The 19,862-nt window shown below is 30.7% G+C and overlaps 1 protein-coding gene across 10 annotated transcripts in view; it reads left to right on the forward strand.

Moving 5' to 3' along the window:
• The window catches only part of Nmdar2 (glutamate ionotropic receptor NMDA type subunit 2), a 466,012-nt gene that overhangs the window by 425,634 nt on the left and 20,516 nt on the right, over window positions 1-19,862 (forward strand). For 7 of the 10 annotated variants that reach the window (XM_076369021.1, XM_076369016.1, XM_076369024.1 and 4 more), the window contains 5 exons: window positions 7,819-7,966; window positions 11,271-11,454; window positions 12,323-12,462; window positions 14,482-14,594; window positions 18,225-18,509. In XM_076369021.1, coding sequence (XP_076225136.1) covers window positions 7,819-7,966; window positions 11,271-11,454; window positions 12,323-12,462; window positions 14,482-14,594; window positions 18,225-18,509 — 870 coding nt within the window. The remainder of the gene's footprint in view (window positions 1-7,818; window positions 7,967-11,270; window positions 11,455-12,322; window positions 12,463-14,481; window positions 14,595-18,224; window positions 18,510-19,862) is intronic. The other 3 variants (XM_076369023.1, XM_076369025.1, XM_076369026.1) reach the window with 1 other exon arrangement.

Here is a 19,862-nt window from a genome sequence, read left to right on the forward strand (position 1 = left end):
ATTCGCGAAGTATGTTAAATCAGAAGATTTCATTTTGTCAACAATGATAAGTTTTCATTTTTACAAGTATATACAATACTATTATCAATTTTTAATTTGACAGAATTAAAATGTTCTTATTAAGCAATTGTTATACTTGTCATCGTTAATGTGTAAAATTTATATGCTTATAGTACCTGCAACAGATCGTTTATGCAAATTACAGTGAAATAAACATAACGAGGACTAATAATATTTTTGTTTTACTGCTGATAATCATCGCGTAATGAATAAAATTTGAATCTTTAGAATAAGTTATACAATGATTATTCAATTATTCAGAATCAAATTCATCAATATCATTAAATATCATGTCAAATTATATATATATATATATATATATATATATATATATATATATATATATTTGATTTAATTTTTTAGTAAGCTTCATAAAAACTTTAAGGAAAAATAATGAAAAATTTTTGTTTGTATGCGAAGTAGCTAACTTCAGTCATGCATACCTTAAGGATTTAATTTCTTTTCACTCAAAAAAAATTATTTTATGCCGTGTTTTAAGAATTCTCTATATTCTTGGAACTTTAAGTAATCTATGAAGGAAAATAAATAAACAGTATATTTTAATAAACTCCTTAAAAGAAAATATAAAACTTATCGATCAAGGCACATATAAAAAAATGTGATTAATTGAAGATTTTTTTTAGTTTCTCTGTTATGTGAGATTCACGTCAAACACATTGAAAGGTAATTACTTGTATGAACGCATACAAAAAGCAAACATGTCCATCTGGAAAAAAAATTCTATTTTACTTCAACATCAGTTTAATCGAGTTTCCTTGTACTGTACTCTGATCTTCATCGCCTACTTCATTGAAGAAACCCATATAGGTAATATACATAGGTTTGTAATCAAGATATAGATACGTATATTCAAGACGTAATGCACTACTCGAGGAATATTCAAGATTCATAGTATCTCGTAATTACGAAAATCAATAATGATCTCCCTGAATATTCAGTTTAATCCGTATACAAATTGAACATCTTGAAGACTGATAATTTTAGAACATACTTCCTTAATACTGAACGTGTTCTACATATTAGAAGTAGGTACAATTAATCTAAAAGTACAAGTGTAGAAAAATACTTGTATTGTCCTGCAAAATGTATTTGCTAATAGATGTGGTTCATTCATTACTAATTATTTATAATTTGTATAATAATTAACAGTAAAATTCGAAAATGTGAAGTATATAATAATGTATTTACTTCCTCATTTAATTAATTCGTTTAACATACCCTTAATTGAAATTAATATTAAACATATTTATTGACGATAAATCGTTTTGTAATTCATATCGTCCGGTAGAATCATTTAATTGTAATTATGTCATTTTTAATTAATATTTTACTGAATTCAATGTTCTTTTATACGCTGATATTTATTTGCTGAAATGGTAAAGTAAAGTCTGTTTATTAAATATATATATTATACTCACCAATAGAAACATTTTATATGTTACGAAGTTATTATATTGTTTTATAAATTCATATTTATTTATAGAACGTATGGTAAACTCTATTTCAAGCCTATGTATTGCTATATAGGATGTTCCATTTTCATTTATAGATGCAATTACTCAGAACTCTCTGTTATTTCAAAAATGTCCCAAATGCAATTTATTCTGTTTTGATAAGTTTTCGGCCTGTAAATAACATATTTCCGTAGAGAATACTTGAAAAAAATAGTAGAAACCTTTATGTCTTGTACGTGCGTTCATCTAGAAACAAACCAATTGTAGCTAATTGGTAATAATATTAGCTAATTGAATATAAATATATTATCTCCTCAAAGCAGAAAAAAATAGTAATTAAGACATTTTTTAACGAGTTAACTATGTTTGGCGAGTATGCACGCCATATTAAATCTCGAAATGATACTACTACAACTATGAATTCTGTATCTTTTCAGATAACCATGTAATTCTTCTTTGTTTTGCTTTGTTTTTTTTCATTAAAGTATACTCTAGGTACATTCGTCTTGCATTTGACGAGTATACACTTCATTTTTTCATTTTAATCCGCACAAAACGGAAGATTTTTCAAACTAAATTCCAAAGATAACAGATTAAATGACGTGCAGTTCCGAAGATAACTGCAGTTGTAGATTAAAATTAGACACCGTGTATAATCGAAAATGGGAAGATTTTATATGTTATGTTGACTAGTTTTAAGTCTATAAATGGGTATGGAGATGATAGACACCACGAAAATTTCCCGCTATTTTCGTAACGGTGTATCGAGTGAAAGGCTTTTAGAGATGCATCTTGTTGATAACGTGCCCGGGGAAATGTTAATAGTCAACGATCGATTTTATTTCCGAGGGCTCACGGGATCTTTATAGCGAACGCTTGTCCAGCAGACTAAACTTTTCAGGCTCGATGCGTGTTTATATTCTCCGCGACGTTCGACGTTTACAACATTCACTTCCGAATTAACTTTTTCCTTCCCGTAAAATACTCTGCATCAGAGATGTATGAAGCACATGAACTGCTGTTGAAGTGGCCCATAAACGTTAACCTAGAAACGGCGGGCCGTTAAATGTAACGAAGAAATGGTTTCTTATCTAGCGTGACAAAATTATCTCGTTTACTGCCCCAAGTGCCTTCAGTTTGCTCAAAGTAATAACATAGCTACAAAGTAATAATAATGAAGTATCGATCACATGACAGCGATGAATTTTTTATAATTATTAGATGTCCCAGATAATTATCTTTCATAATAAGATGTCTGTTAATATTTTTCTAAATTAATTTCGTTCTATTGTCGTGACTTCTAACTTTACAGATAATATTGTAGAAGAATTTTGGATATGATTAAAAGACAGCGCAGTTTTGAATTTGCTGAAAATAAACATTATACATGACGTGTGATTTTAATTACTTTGTTACTGTACTTTATGAATCTGACGAAAAGTTTCAAAGTGAAATGAAAGATAAAATTAAAAAGCGAAATCTGATTAAAAGTACAGAATATTTTGAAAGTCCATTTAAAGAATCGTTAATAAACAAAGTACTGGTAAATATGAATCTATGAATTTTTCATTTTAATAATATAGACATTTCCATTTTGTTTTCTGTAAAGTGTATTTCTTAATTTCGTAATTTTTAAAACTAGTATTTTTTCCATTTTCAAAATTATTTTATTTGTAGAAGAGAGAAGATTTTTTTTTAATATCTGCACAAATTTTCTAAAATATAAACACTATTAAAGTTTCTCAAGTTTTACCAATTTTTCACATTCAAATAATATTAAACAATTATTAATTATTATTATTAATAATGTAAGTAATCAAATAAATTTTAAATTGAATAATAATCTTTTTGGATCCCTTCCACTTAATTCGATTTGATAACGATTCCGTAAACTTTGTCGCATCGTTCCAGATTACATCACGTCTTGCAGAATCGTTTGAAATCTCCTTATAGTCACCATATCCATTTACATTACTTAACAGGATTATTCAAATGAAGTCAGACCCAATGTATTCGGAAGTACCTGAACCCTAATATTTCGATATCTAATCTTCGTTAAATCTAATCGGACTGTTCTCAGTCTCGTTACTTCAACAAATGATTGAACCAAACTCTTCAAATTTCAACAGGTTTGTCCAAATCTCCACAGAATTGGGCTTTAGCCGGTATCAAGCTTGAGGATTCGTTTAAGTCGATTGTGGTTTCCTAGAATTGTTTCTCATCAAACGAAGTTCGTTACGGTTTGAAGAGCTTCCGACAAACTCCGCTAAACCGATTAGGAACTTCAAAAACGTGTCTGCAGCAAATTCGGCTTGATTTATGTTTTATTCTATATTAAAATACACATTATTTGTTGAAATTAACGAGAAAATAAGAAATATTTTAATAATCTTGTTCCCGTATAATTTCACACCATTAATATCAAATGACGGAAGCGATTACTTCTTCTACCTCGTTTTACATTTCACTAATACATAAAGAAGCGAAGAGCTTTTAAACTTAAAATGCTCTCTGGCAGTAATCTCTTTTCTATTGAATATTGGAAATAGATATTGTTCTGATGCAGTTCCAATACAATACAAAGAATTAACTTAACTGTAAATAAATAATCGACAAGCCTTCGTATTTTTAATATGCGATAATTTATCGATCAAAATAGTTACAAAACCCATGAGTATTTTTCCTCTTAATATAAAAATTATTAAAAATCTACGTCAATTTTATTCACCATTCTAAAGGCATATAATTTCCAATGCATGTTATTGTTCTGTGTAAAACATAAACACAATTACAAAAAATATAAACTTATATGAGAACATAGTTAATTTTTATTTAAAATGAATATTTTTAAAAGTATGAACATTTTAATTTGCAAATGATAATTTAATTTAATAGAAACATTAGCATTACTTTCAGAATGTGTTTTCTTCGATCTTCAAAATACTTAAAATATAATTATATATTTTAATTTGCAAATAATAATTTAATTTAATAGAAACATTAGCATTACTTTCAGAATGCGTTTTCTTCGATCTTCAAAATACTTAAAATATAATTATATATTTTAAAGACATAATTTTCTTCGTTTGTTCTCTTTCATAGAACAATGTAAGAAGAATAACTTCGTACAAGAAACAATTATCTAGAAATAATGCGTTCAGCGATGATAGAATCTCATTGTTCTTGAAGTGGGAACTATATGGCAGAATGCCAACACAGAAGGAGGCAATTACTGCTAACATACCGCGGAGAAAATGTGAAGCGTAAGGGTACATATACCTTCATTTGATCATTGAAAACGAGTTTCATAGCTTGTTAGTTTTCTTGAAAAACACTACTGAAAATTAGATATGATTTTACTCTAAAAACTATACGATTAAATCTACTTCTAAAATTACATTAATATAATATTGTAAATAGCAAACATTATTTTATATGAACATTATTATATTTATAACGAGAATAATTTTAATCTTAAAAAATAAAACACATAGTTTAAATAACGTATTATAAGACGAGTTTATTATAAAAATAATAGAAAAGTCTCGCAAAGACGACACTATAATGTTGAATTTCCATTTCCTGCGAATGTAAGCAATATTTAAGTATGTATGTATATATTTCCAAGGGCTATTCTTTTATAAGTCAGATTATACTAATTTTAAAAAAAATATCCAATAGAAAATAACATTTCTATAAAAAATCAGCTTAAATTATCTAAGAGATAGCTTCAAGAACAAATTTAATTATTTCTCTACAATTTTCTATAAATTGTTTGGAGGATAAGTACAAAGATATGTAACAAAAACTACTCACTATAAATAATCAGGTTAAAATTTTCATGAACATGTATACAGTGTTCAAATATTATAGGCATTTAAAATATTTGTTTATTCGTAACTTCGATATTATTTTCTGACAAATTTCTTTATATATTCTCTTAAAAATATCCTATTTTAAACATGTCAGTGACTTTTGATATTTTGTGTTTTAGATTCTTTCATTTTTCCAAATTCAAACTATGTACATATATCTTTATACATGAATTCTTTATGAAGAAATTACATGTGCAAACATATAGCAACTTCTACGTGTATTTTTAATGAAGAATGAAGCTTTCTATGTCAAGTATTATTAAAACACTTTTCGAGCTGTGTCTCTCAATTCAGAGGGCTAACAACATTGGGAAAACGCTCACGGAATAAGTACTTAATCCGACTCACATTTCTGAAATTTCCATCTAGTAAAATTTCAATTTTGAAAGTAGTTTAGCGTACATACAGGCTTGGAACCTCTTTAGACGAGAATATATGAGTTGCAGGACTTCCGTATTAAGAATTTCATACGCGAGTTCCTTTCGCACGGTTTCCCGTTACACTACAAAACGCCTTAATACACCTTTTGAAAGCATAAAGGTATAAACTTTTTCTAACAAACTGCAGCCTGAAAAAATAAGATAAAAACTGTCCATGTTAAAGGAAGTTTAAGATTGGCTTCATTACACAAAGAAAGCCCATAAAAACTTTGTTTTTTAATTGTAACTGTAATTTATTATTATCACTATAAATTATTACTATAAATTGTTATCACCATTATTATTATATAGACGTAAAATAGACATCATTTACTTCAAATCTGCATCAAAATTGTATATCGTATATAAATGTCCAGAACCCTCATTTCTATTAATATTTAAAATAAAAAAGTAATTTAAAATACAGCTTCTGTAAATTACTGTACACAAACAAAAGTATACATTTGTAGTAAAAAAATGATTTATAGGATGTTCTTTCAGAAAATATAACAATATATCTTACTTTAGGAAACACGATAGATGACTGTTGAACAAGTTTGTGAATGTTGTAAACTTATACAATGCGGGAAGAAAGTACGTGATCGATACAACGGGAAACTTAATGTGCATGTAACGTATATGCTTCCATCGACTTCTCTATATACCAATATATTCGTATTATACAAGATATTACGACCGAATGAGACCAAGAAAGTTGCAAAATACGCGTGGATGTAGTTGAATATTTTTCAGTACATCGTAAAGTAAGTCAATATCTCTCTACATTTCCTGTAGATTGCAAATATTTGACCTTTAAATGACATATTGCGATCGAAAGGATGACGGATATGAAGATATATAAAAAGAATATTACGTTTATGTAACGAAAACTGTCTTTTCGATTCAACTTTTATACCACTTTATTCTTATACTTTTATTTCTTTTTCTACGCTTTCATACACACACGCACACGCATTTATAAGTCCTACAGTAATAGGGTTGTCGTATTTCGTTGATAATAGAATTACGCAGTGTACTGTGACTTATAAAACATACAATAAGCCAAATATAAAATTCACAGATCGAATTGATAGAACGTAACAGGGCAGAATAACATACGACATTCGGAAAAAAATTCATTCGGAACATTTTACATCGATGATATTAATTGACATTCGTCCAACAGTTGATTTAATAATAATAATCCAGGCAAACATAATATTGTCTAAACGTCCGGATATAATGCAGTTCCAGCGTTCATTGTTTATGTAGCCAGTGAAACGCAAGTCACGAATCTCTACACGTCATATCAGTTGACATAGGGCTAAATTCAGTAGCTGTTATTGCGATGTCCAACGAGCAATATCCTTGTCCGTCAGTAAACCGTGGCAGAACAGCACTGTAGATGCGAGCTGCTTCTTCGTTTACCTGGCACGTTAATCATTAAGGCTAATTTCCCCATAAATTTACTCGACCGTTACATCCACCCTGTTGGTAACAATGCATTCGCACTGAATGCAATTAAGCTTACGATTAACTACCTGCTAAATACGTCTATACGTATCAATATTCTCTTACTTTGATATCTATTTATCTATCAAGATGATACAATAATTTTTGTGGAAGAAAATTTCAAAAGTTATCAGCGTTCTTTGAAAATTAGATTTGACGACGATTTTCATTTATATTTTCATTGATTTAATTATTAAGGAGCTCGTGTAAATATTATAAAAATATTGCATAAGAGAATTGCATTGAAGCAAAATTTTAATTATATTGTATGAACACAGAAAACGTTCTTAAAGAAGCAACTATCTCTATTCTAAATTACATTGAAAACATTCAAGTAAATATATACAAGTGAATTTGAAAACCGTACTAACAGTTGTATGGGAGACATGAATTGAAGCAGAATTTCAATTGTGTCGTATTAACGCAATAAACATTCTCAAAGGAGCTTGCAATGATGTTGCATCGGTCGTTTTTTAGGATAGACAATGCAACGGCGCAGAAGAACGCAAGCTTGTTTCAGTGCTGCAGCGGATTCTGCATTGACCTGCTTCAGAAGTTGTCCGAAGAAATCGGGTTCACCTACGAGCTCGTTAGAGTGGAAGACGCCAAGTGGGGTATGCTACAGGTAAGTTCGATCAAACTCGCTGTAATTATAGTTCGACCGACTAAGTCATTTAAAGAAAGATTTCTAAATCATACTAACTTTTTCGCTGCTTAATGCACAGTTCCGTGACATACGCGAGCTCAAAGGATTTACAAGGGACTTATTTAAATTCAAGATTATCATTTATTTCTTCTGTATAAACGAAAAGCTTTTTTTAGGAAAAATTGAATGGTCACAATTTTATATTGGTAATTAACACGGAAAAAGTTTGCGTATTAAAGGGTTAGTACGTTGAGTGTCGCGTGTACTATTCTTAGGCCAATTTTTGTAAAAATATTTGTTGTGGAAGATGTGGCGACCGATAGCAGTACACGTTACAAAGCAACAAAAACGTGTAGAAATTACATTAAAATTTATAAAAATTACCAAAAATTTAACCCTTTGCACTTGGAGAATTTAATATTGCATTCAAAATCTCTCCTCAGAGGGGACTTACAAGTGGAAAAAGTTAAATATAATTTAGCATTCATACCGAAATTTTACTCGATATTTGCGATGGCACAGAACATGTCATTGAGCACTTCATAGTACGCGCCAAACTGAGTACACCAATACCGCTTTTCTCCGCAGTAATTAATATATTAAAGTGACTAAATGAAATAAAGTAATTAATATAGTATTGGCCAAAAAATTATTGTAGATTATGAATTCAAAATTAAAAATAGTATTTACCTCATATTATATCAATAGAAGGCACTAGTAAAAGCTTGACAAAAAGAGATTAATGTTTCAGAAATTAGATATCGATCAAATGTACAGGAAGTATCGTTACATTTTATTCGTTATTTACTTACATTTGTTATTTCATATTGGTATTTATATTTGATATTTTCACATTAGTATTGGTTTTTGCGTCCAATCAGATAAAATAAACCGTTTCATAAAATATCATACATTGGTATTTTCTAATCGATTAAATCATACATCCTCGTGTTCATACTTCGTGCTCCAAATCTCGGTTAGACAAACTTTAGACCGCTTCTATAATCGCGCAAAGCAAATATTATCGACTGGCAGAAGTGGAATTATACACGATTTCTTGTTTCCTTGATATTTCAGTTATAAACCTTATTAACCAGTAGCTATTTTCCAAGTTTGGAAATACTAGATATAATATAAGCATTGAAATAAAATTGTCACTATAAAATATAGAAAAATTATTTTTGTTACGTGTAAAATTAAAACATTAGAATATTATTCTTTCTTTTAAACTATTTAAAAGTAAAATATATTTTATGCTAGCTTTGAATTATATTTTCTGCTTATTACCAGATTTGCAAATTAATTTACGTACTCGTAAACAACTGGCAATACATAATACGAACACAACTCGTAAGTAGAACGTGGACATTTATGGAAATTTACATTTTCGTCAGCAAATTTGCAGAAATTGAAATGAAATGGAATTGGATTCCCTTGATTGGATGGTTTGAGTAAATGAAACACAAAATGAAGATACTCAAAGTACTGTTAATATTCATATTTTACATTTTTTGTTAAATTTTATTATTATAAATTCATAAAGCCAGCAATTTATTTATTACAAATTTCATGCCTTTTGAAAACTGTTAGATACATATGTATTTACACGACAATAGGGGGATTTTGCAACAGTCTCACTCGATATTAATTTAACACACTATATGCGTCGAACATCTTCCGTGCTTTTGAACGTGTGAGAAAATCTCTTGCGTATGTGAATCAGTTTAATAATTTACGAATGTTATTAATTTGAAGGAACCTAACTTTGTAAATACTCAACATTTTCTGATGAGATATAAGTATATGACACTTAAAATTAGCTTAACGAGAAACCGTACATAAATTAAAGAATCAAGCTATTTTATTTTAATATTTTACAGACTGATACATTACACAAAGTAAATATTATCGACTAGCAGAACTAGAATCATACACGGTTTCTTAATATTAAATATCAAACTTTGTAATTTTCTACATCAAATCAAGTGTTGACTAAAAGGCGCCTCTGGAGTGCAAAGGATTAATGTTTATTCGCAAAAGAAAACACCATCGATAAGCTTGACAGTCTTCCGATAATTACATTCATTTTTAATTCACAAAATATACTTTCCTCGGCGATTCGCCGCGCGCTGGAACATTTCATTGTAAGCACGGAACAGCGTTAATTGAACGTATGATCGTTTCCGATAAAAGCAATAGGAGATTCCGATCGTTTAAAAGGCAGGATTAGTTTCAATAATCGTGAGAATGGGGTGGAAATGTCTTGGAAGTAACGAACACCGATACACGCGGCACCCAGCAATCCCGTTTAATCCAACCTTTTAGGTTTTAATGCCGCGAAGCAATATCGATGGAATAGCTATATAGATTAATCACATGTAATTGCACCGCTGTCCATTAACGACACACTGGAATTTGCATCGAGAATAGACCTCCGTGGTGTACAACGATTGAACACTGTTAAAACGTCCGCGAATAGGTATGTTTATGCGCCTACATATTTACATGCACGCAAATTTCGCGACATATAAAAGCAATGTGCTGACAGAAAGAATTTGTACTCCTACAGGAAACGTACGTTATTAACACTAGAACTACCGAGCAGTCACATTAAATAATTTATATTGTTTTGTACAGATTAAGATAGCGCGTTTATTCAAATTTCGATTAGCTTATATGTTAGAATACTCGTTGATGAATTAATGTATTTAATAATTTAATAATTTAATAATTTAATAATTTAATAATTTAAAATCGGGAATGGGTTATTGCGATTAGTTTGGTGAATCTAGTGTTATAGAAGTGTTAGTTATAGAAAAAAATTATAATGGGATAACTTATATTTATGTAACATAACTTAAATGTACGAAAAAAAGTATACAAAACATTTAACTTATCTCAAACACGTCAAATGTTTTCTTTATTTTTTATAATATAATGATAATTACCATAATAATTTAAATATTAAGTTGTAACATAAATATGTTTGACAGCAAGTGTATTCATGTTCTAGTTACAAAATTTAATTATGAAGTTACGAATTTCACAAAACTGAAATAGCAAATTGTTATAAGTAGTGGTGAACAATGTATAATTTATTGAATATAATTCTTTTTTTTTTAATAAGTAAAAAAGTAATATTTAACGTAATTATTCTTAATTATTCTAGAAACCAATAATACACATTTCGAACATGAATTTACCTTTAAACCCTGACACATAATACTTGCATTATCCTATAGAGAGGAACGCCTCGTGATTTATAGTCATTGTTAATTCACAGAATGGAAAGTGGAATGGTCTAATCGCTGAGCTGGTGAATCGGAAGACAGATATGGTTATGACATCTCTAATGATTAATTCCGAGAGGGAAGCTGTAGTTGATTTTACGGTGCCGTACATGGAAACCGGAATCGCCATTTTGGTTGGCAAGAGGACTGGTATAATATCCCCTACTGCCTTTCTTGGTAAGATTAAAAGACATTTTATCAGGAACAAATTGTAGATTAAAGTTATAACTGATTTAACTGTAGACTAAAACGTTCCCTTGAACAGAACAGGCAATAATTAAATCACTATGTCACGTCAATACACGTCATAAGTAAAGGTTTAAGTAACTTTTAACTTGGTCTTTTGACTTTCAACACAAAGCCAAGCCGATTCTATGACAACTTTTGTCTCGTTATAAATGCGAACAAAGTAAGAACTTACAATGTCATTATTAGATATTATGCAGTGCAACAGAGAAACTGTAACTCCGTCTTTAATAAGGGGTTGCTGCCGAAAATATGGCGCACGCAGGCAAGAAATGAATCATTACGTTAAAATAAATCAAAAATATGGAATTATTAGCTTTCGAGGAAATCCATAGATATTCCTATATTTCTATGTATTTGTATTCATTCTATTCTATATTTTAACTTTTTGTTTACTTCTCCGAATCTTTTCATTTTCTCACGTATAATTCTTTATAATAGAAGTGTTTTACTTTGTGACCTAATTTATGTATAGTATTTTATTACACAAGTGTTTTAGTATTCTAGGTTTCCTTTTACATTTGCCTACATTTTCCTTTTTCCACTTTCTAGCAACATACGTTATTACTTTTAGAAATATTACAAAACTGCATTTAGTATATTTCATAAGAATTTACAAAATAGTTTATTATTTTCATCAAAAAATTTGCTTCGAATTAGTATGTTCTCCAATAGGCTAGAAGATATGATTCGGAAGTACAATTTTAGAATAGAAAATAATAAGTGACAACAGAAATTATGAAAAATTTAGTACGTCTACTTTCGTTTATTACGATTGAATATTTCTGTTACCTTTCAGAACCGTTCGACACTGCGTCATGGATGTTAGTGGGCATCGTCGCCATCCACGCGGCCACCATAATGATTCTCTTCTTCGAATGGCTGTCACCATCCGGTTTCAACATGAAGGTAAACCCTTCAGGCGCTGCGCGGAGGCTGGTACTATTAATTTCGCTTCTTATTACTTGTGTATGGTGTTTTCTTTTTCACCTACCAGCACCGATTCCTCATTGAACAAATTACACACTGGACAACGTCGTTAATCTTAATGATATCTCACATTCCGACACTGTAGCAGAGAAGAGTGACAAATTATAAAAGGACAGCGTCCCGTTCTACTACCTATTATGCACATTAACGTTAGCTGTATCGTTTCGTTGTTTTTACCTGGGAAAAATATTCTTTTCCATTGTAGCATGAACTTTTTTGGATTGGAGAACTTTTCCCTTTAATTTGATTTCTGTGAATTATGTTGCATGGAATATCACGACCGAAGCTTTTGCTTGATGACTTTATGAATTCTATAATACTTGACCCAGTTGAATGTTTCATGGATTCTTCGTATTGGTATTCCTTTATACCCTCTTAACAGTTTACGTGGACTTGTATATCTCTGTCGTAATACATGTGCAAAAGTAACTTAATTGATTTATTAATTCATATTTTTTAGATGATACATTTTATTTATTATTATACGCTGAAAGTTGTTAGTTACAGTATCGTGTTTTTATTTCAACACAATTTTATAATAGCTTTTATGATTATTTATACGAGTATGATTAAAATGCGATTAATATTTATAACGTAAATGCAAAAAATAAGGTGTGTAAGAACATTATTCGATTTAATGAAACAAATACCACGATTTATGATTAATCATATTTACTTCCTTGATTAAATTCTTTCAAACTTACTAAAACAATTATAAGTACGGCGTTGTAAATAATATTATAATATTATAATAATATAATATGAACTCAATCAACTCACATATAATAATATTATTTATAATAATTGATCTCTATCAAAGGATTATAAATAAAAAGTCTGCGAAAGTAGATTAATCCAAAAATTTCTTTACACCAATAATTAAATTTTCTCATTGGTTTGGAAATAGGAGGCTTAATTAATAGAAAGAAGTAGTAATGTCTAGGATATCATATTACAGGTGTAGAGAAAAATCAATGTATCACGATTTCTCATGCAACCTCTACAATTGCAGGGTTTACTGCAAAAAGGAGGCAGCTTCATTTTCCACATATTTTTTGTTAAGTATGTAATTTCACTTTTATAAATGTGATCTTTCATATGGTACAAAAAGAAATTAGCTTCAGGCAATTTATTATTATTGTTATTATTAATCAATTACATACATCAATCTTACTTTCATATAGTTATATGTTTTACACTGATTATTTTCTTTCTTTAAGTATTTAAAAATGATTTCACGCCATAAATCATATTTTATTAAAGCATGAACATTTTTAACGTTTTAATAATTTTAATTTTAAATTTTATCATAATTAACATTATGATAAAATATACTCTCATTTAAAATTTCGTTTCTATAACTGATATTTGCTACTTCTTTTTCTACTTTGAGACAAAAAGGCAGCTCGAATATTGAAATTGTGTTTATTGAAATAACAAGAACTATATGGGTTCCTTGTTCAATGTAAACATTTATTAACACAAATATTAGTTGATCATAAAGTTACAGTGCATTTGAAACAATACCTGCTTTTTGATTGATTTTCGTTGATTTACTTACATAATCTGAAAGTGGAGCTGCCTCGTTCTTACAGTAAACCCTTCAATTGTTTAACCTTTTAGTTCCTGATGGCATTACCTTGAAATCATATATTTCGATATCAGCAAAATAATTGCATTCTTTATGAAAATATTTATTGCTGACAAAAATGATAAGTTAATTAACGTATATTATGAAAATAAATGTATTCTCTCCAAAAGTTTTTATTTGGGACCTAAAGGGTTAACCTCCGTAAGAAGCAACCATTTACCAATGTTTCTACTGTGATTGTTAAAGGACATCTCCTTTGTCACTCCCTGTGTCTCGTGACAGTGTTGATTGATCTGTTATTATCGCATCGTTGTTGCTACGCTTCGCTTGTTTAACAACCATAAACGGGTAACAAAGAGTATTTCTATTGGTTACAGAAGAATCCGTCGCCCAACCACCGTTTCTCTTTCTGTCGCACATACTGGTTGGTCTGGGCCGTATTATTTCAGGCAGCCGTCCATATCGATTCTCCCAGAGGATTTACAGCCAGGTCGGTGAAACAAATTCTACCGTAATTAAATTCTTTGTTATGAATCGTCGATCGATCGAAGCCGATTAATGCGTCTGCTTTTAGGAACAATATCGCATCAAAAAGTTATGGGAAATTTAGAAAATGCAACAAAACAATTCTGACTGCTTTTTTTCTTACTACATGTACAATTTAATGTGACTGAACGTTGCGGAAAGACAATATTTGTATTATTTTTATTTTCGTCTTTACTTATTTAATGTTAATTTTAGAACATCTGCATCGACATCTGCATTGTCTTTTCTTTAAGGTACTTCCGTATATTTTTTATTTATTTCTACTATCAGTATATTGAGAAGTTCGAAAATGTTGTTCATAGTTTAGTAATAAAGTTTGGCATCTTTTGTAAAGTGTTCGAAACGTAGATTGCCACGAAGAACAACAGCGTTCTATGTATCACTTATTCTTTCTATAGCAAAGATAATTATTTGATATCACGTTTCTTACGGTACACAGTTATCTAGTTATTTACGCTACTAATTATATTTATTTGGCACCAATTATTTTACAAGTTCCAATTATTTTTTTGTAATTTGGAAGCTCTGGTCGTCGGTGACCCCTGCAGCAATCAACGTGTTAAGAAGAATTTCTCGCATAAAGTGTGAATATTCATTTTAGTTGGTTGGAAATATGAAGAAAATAATTCTAGTTGCTTGAGAAATTGAAAACTTACGTTTACATATTAAAAAAAAACTGTACAACTTTATTTGTCTTCATTCACAAATCAGTAAAAATGTTTATATTGCTGTAAACTTCCCATTGATGTGCAAATTACGTGTCTATACGTTGATTTATCGTTCAGTCAACTGCAGCCCAATAACAAAATGAAAATTATTTTCGATAATTTCGCATTCATACCAATAAAGAACATTTTCATTATTATTTTCCAGTTTATTGGAGAATTCGGCCTCTTTTGGTTCGTATTTCAACGAAAATATTTGTACGCAAAAGGTTTCGATACATTTTCAGATCAACGTTGAAATACCCATTTCATTATGAAGAAATTAAAAACGTTACAAACGACAAAATTTTCCGATAAAGCTGACAAATTATACGGTTCGCACTAGCAAAGTGGTGGCGTGATGTTTCTGTTTAAACCAAAGATACAGTGGTGATTTTGCTAATTGGATTTTATGCGACGACGCGGTGGGCGGTAATGCATCTAGTTGGCATACACAACGCAGAATAATTTACGAATGGTAGTAAGAGGAAGTCGTTTAAATCAAAAAGTAATATCTTAGATTATGGTGCGGACCCGCGGAACGAAATATATTCCCCACGGCAGAATACTTCCGTCTGTGCCAAGAAACTGTATCTACTCGCAACATTATCCGTGAAAAATGTACATTTTACCTCTCGAGCGGCGAGACGTGAATTCAAATGTGCTCGTTTCGTTTCACGTTTCACTTACATAAGTCTCGCAACTCCGATGAGTTACTCATGGTTTCTTTTCAAACTGATAAACAGTAAATATTACCGTTTACTGCATTTTCTTCCGGCTAATTAATTTTGATTATATATCAGAATAGTTCACTTGATCTTGACAACGTTTCTTTCACGATTTACAAAATATCGTAATTTAAATAGTGGCTGTGTCGAACTTTGTCTAGGAATAAAGTTGAAATTAGTTAAAGAGTAACGATTTAATATTTAAATTAAAATATCTCCTAAACTATTAACTTTTGATGTAAATAGGTTCATATTTTTTTTATAAAGAATAACAAGTTGCACCGACTGGTACAAAAATGTATAGAATTCCATTTCAAAGAATAAAATTGACCTTCAGATGACCTTCACGCCTTCACTTATAAACGAGGCAATAAAACTATAATATATTCCTCTCGAAACTAGTCAACTATTATTAAAGAATGTTTACCTACGAGTATTAGTAATGACACAATTATGATTTTAAAATCAATTAAAATACCCTCTGTAGTATGATGTTATGGACATTTGAACGTTCCAAATATTGAATTATACTAAATTTTTTTAACTACCCGAAGGTTATTCTTGTTCTGAAATATCTCTAAAATCAAATTTAATTCAGGTGTTTATTTGGTTTTTCCATCTTGGTGAAAGAATTTTTAATGCTATGAAATTTTAACTTTCTTTTCATAGAGAATTAGTATGAAATCTTTTGATTACTAAAAATCAAAGTTGTGTAAGTTCTTTGATATGCCTGGAGAAGGTTTAATTTGATCGAAATTATCAATATAATACAATCTCAGGATAATGTAACAGATTAAAGACTTAACTGAAGTGAATACCTCAAACTGTTATTTAAAATTCACTGGCTATATAAAGATATATATTGCCCACATTGCGTTCGTAGCACATGTTACACACCACTATGTGCGTCCTCTAACCTGCCGTCAGTAGCATTCTGATAAATATTATAACGGTGGAGTAATTTCCGATGGGAAAAAAATACGTAATAATATTACTTACGTACCTAAAGTATTCATGGTTCAACCGTAAATCTTTAATTTCGATTTTCTCTACTTCCTTTCACTTAATATATTATAACATAAATTTTCTGTTGAAATTTAAATTAATGACAACATAAACGTTAACTTAAAGTCAAACTTTAGGGAATTGTTAAATTTAAATTACTAAATTCCTCTTACTATTAAACGAGACATATGGAAAGCTTAAGAACTATTATCAAAAAGTCAGCTAGTATTAAACGGCGAATTTTAATGCAAATTCAAATTTTAAAAATATCATTAAAAATAGAAATATATTAAAAATCGAATTAAAAAAGCCTGAATTACTTTCGAATACTCGTAGAATATACAATATTTTGAATATTTTATATACCTTCTGTATTGTGTATTTTGTGTTTCACTTACAAATTTTCCGTAAATACATAAAAATCCACAGTTTACTAATTATACTCTTTAAAACTTGAATTTGCATAAAGGTCTGAAGTCTACCGCGCAGCGAAATGTTCGGTGTAACAGCCGCCGCCCAATCACCGACAGGGTGTTCTTAATACAGGACCATATCTCATCAGAGAATAATAATTTCAGGAACCGCAGAGGTGTACGAGCGAAACAGCATTCCGTTCGTAATCCTTCGCAGTAAATACGCGCAACCGTCGATATTGACCGATTAATATTGCGCGAACACCATTTCCTATGGATATTTGGATGCGTGCTTCCGACTCTATGCGAGATGTAGCTGTCACGCCCAATTCGAGTTTAAGCCTTACCGATATTAACTCTTTGCATCCTATTGCCGCTGCTGTAGTGCTAATCATAATGCAGGTTCTGAATCACAACTACCACGATACGCAGAATTTCAAACTGACGAATGAAACTTTTGTTTACATCAGAATAAATTAAACCAATTTTTTAAAAAGTTCAAACTTATTCTTAAAACAATCCACGGGAAAGAAAAAAATTTTTTTTTCAAGGAGTGGTTTCATCCTTTAAAGGTGAAACTCAGCACGAAAATAAAATTGCAATGTGTTAACTTGACATACTCTACTTAGCCACAAAGTTTTATAATTTTTGTATCTCAACGATACCTTTCATTGCAAGTTATCATCATTATCATTTGACTTATAAAAGGAATTGAATTACACAGATTCATGACGAACGTATGGGCGTTATTCGCCGTGGTGTTCCTCGCCATTTACACTGCCAATCTGGCTGCCTTCATGATCACGAGGGAAGAGTTCCACGAATTCCAAGGCCTGGACGATCCGCGTTTAGCGAAGCCCTGGTCCCACAAGCCGATGTACAAATTCGGCACGATGCCGTGGAGCCATACGGAGAGCACTCTATCGAAATATTTCAAGGAGATGCACTCTTACATGAAGGCGTTCAATAAAAGCAACGTAGGCGAGGGGATCGAAGCCGTTATCAGCGGGTAAGTAGAGACACCCGATACCCGGGCCACTGGGCTCGATAATACCGCCGGCAGTCGCCGAAATTACGGGCTGTTGTAGTTAAAGTTCAACAACGATCGACCGCGCCGCTTAATGTTCCCACATACAGGGTGTCTAAGGTTTTAATATTCAGGCTTTGTCAGTATATTCTATGGCACTAAATAAGAAATAAATATTATGTAAACATAGCTCGCATAGAGTTTTGTTAACACGTCGAGTGCTTTACGATTTTTCCGAGAAAAATATACAAAATGAAAATAATGGAATATCAAATTATGTAATCGAACTGCGTTATTATTATTGCTGGTTTATCTTGTTGAATGTCACTGCATTAAGTAGTGTTACTTGTAATATGGAAAAATTTTCAAATAATCATCGCAACAAAAATACGAAATACAAGGAATGTAGGAATAGTAACCGACTTGCTGTGACTGCGAGCATTCGCTCGAATAGATTAGCAATATTTACATTCAGTGTGCTTATGGAAGCTGTGTTAATGAATGAATACAAAAGATTAAATCAAACAGAACAGAAACGAATTTCGCAAAGTTATAAATTTAATCTTTGATCGCTGTCAATCATGTATTACCAAGAACGGTAGACATTTTGAAATGAAGCGCTGATTAACCCTGAACGTGACGATGTCAAGTAGTAAATACATTAATCTATTCGAGCTAATGCTCGCACTAACAGCAAGTCGGTTACTATATATTATTTATATTCCGCATTCATGTTATAACTTTTTAAAAAATATAGTGCTGTAGAATATACTGATAAAGTTTGAACATTAAAACTTGGGACACCCTGTATATGAGTCGGTGCCGAAGTTTCGGAAACGGCACATGCCTCGCGCTAATCTGCGAATAACTTCGACCCGTTTTCATCGCGACGATTAACCGCGGACTACCTCCTTAGCGGTCGACTAGCGTGAAATCCGTTGACGCACAATGCCTCCGTAATTGCTTGAGTAATATCGAGTGTTCGAAAATGAAAATTTTATACAGTAGAAGCTCGATCACTTGAGAAGCTCTATAACTTGTAAAGTTCCTTCATTCCCTTTCGGTTTGTTACAAAATCCTCTATTTCTTGGTATGTGCTTTAGCTGTACAACTTAAACTTGGAAGAATTCCAACCTCTATAAATCGAAGTTTACTTTTATATCTAAGTTAAAGTTTTTTTATTGTTTTCTCTGTGGTTCGGTATGAAACCTATACAATTTGAAATATGAAAAGTTCGTGACTTGAATTATTTGTTAGATTTAGTATGTATTGTACTTCTACAATTCGAATTCGGAAGAACCTTGAATTATAGAAGTTGAAGTTTACTTTTATTTG

The sequence above is a fragment of the Nomia melanderi genome, chromosome 7 (assembly GCF_051020985.1).
Source record: "Nomia melanderi isolate GNS246 chromosome 7, iyNomMela1, whole genome shotgun sequence".
NCBI classification, from domain to species: Eukaryota; Metazoa; Arthropoda; class Insecta; order Hymenoptera; family Halictidae; genus Nomia; species Nomia melanderi.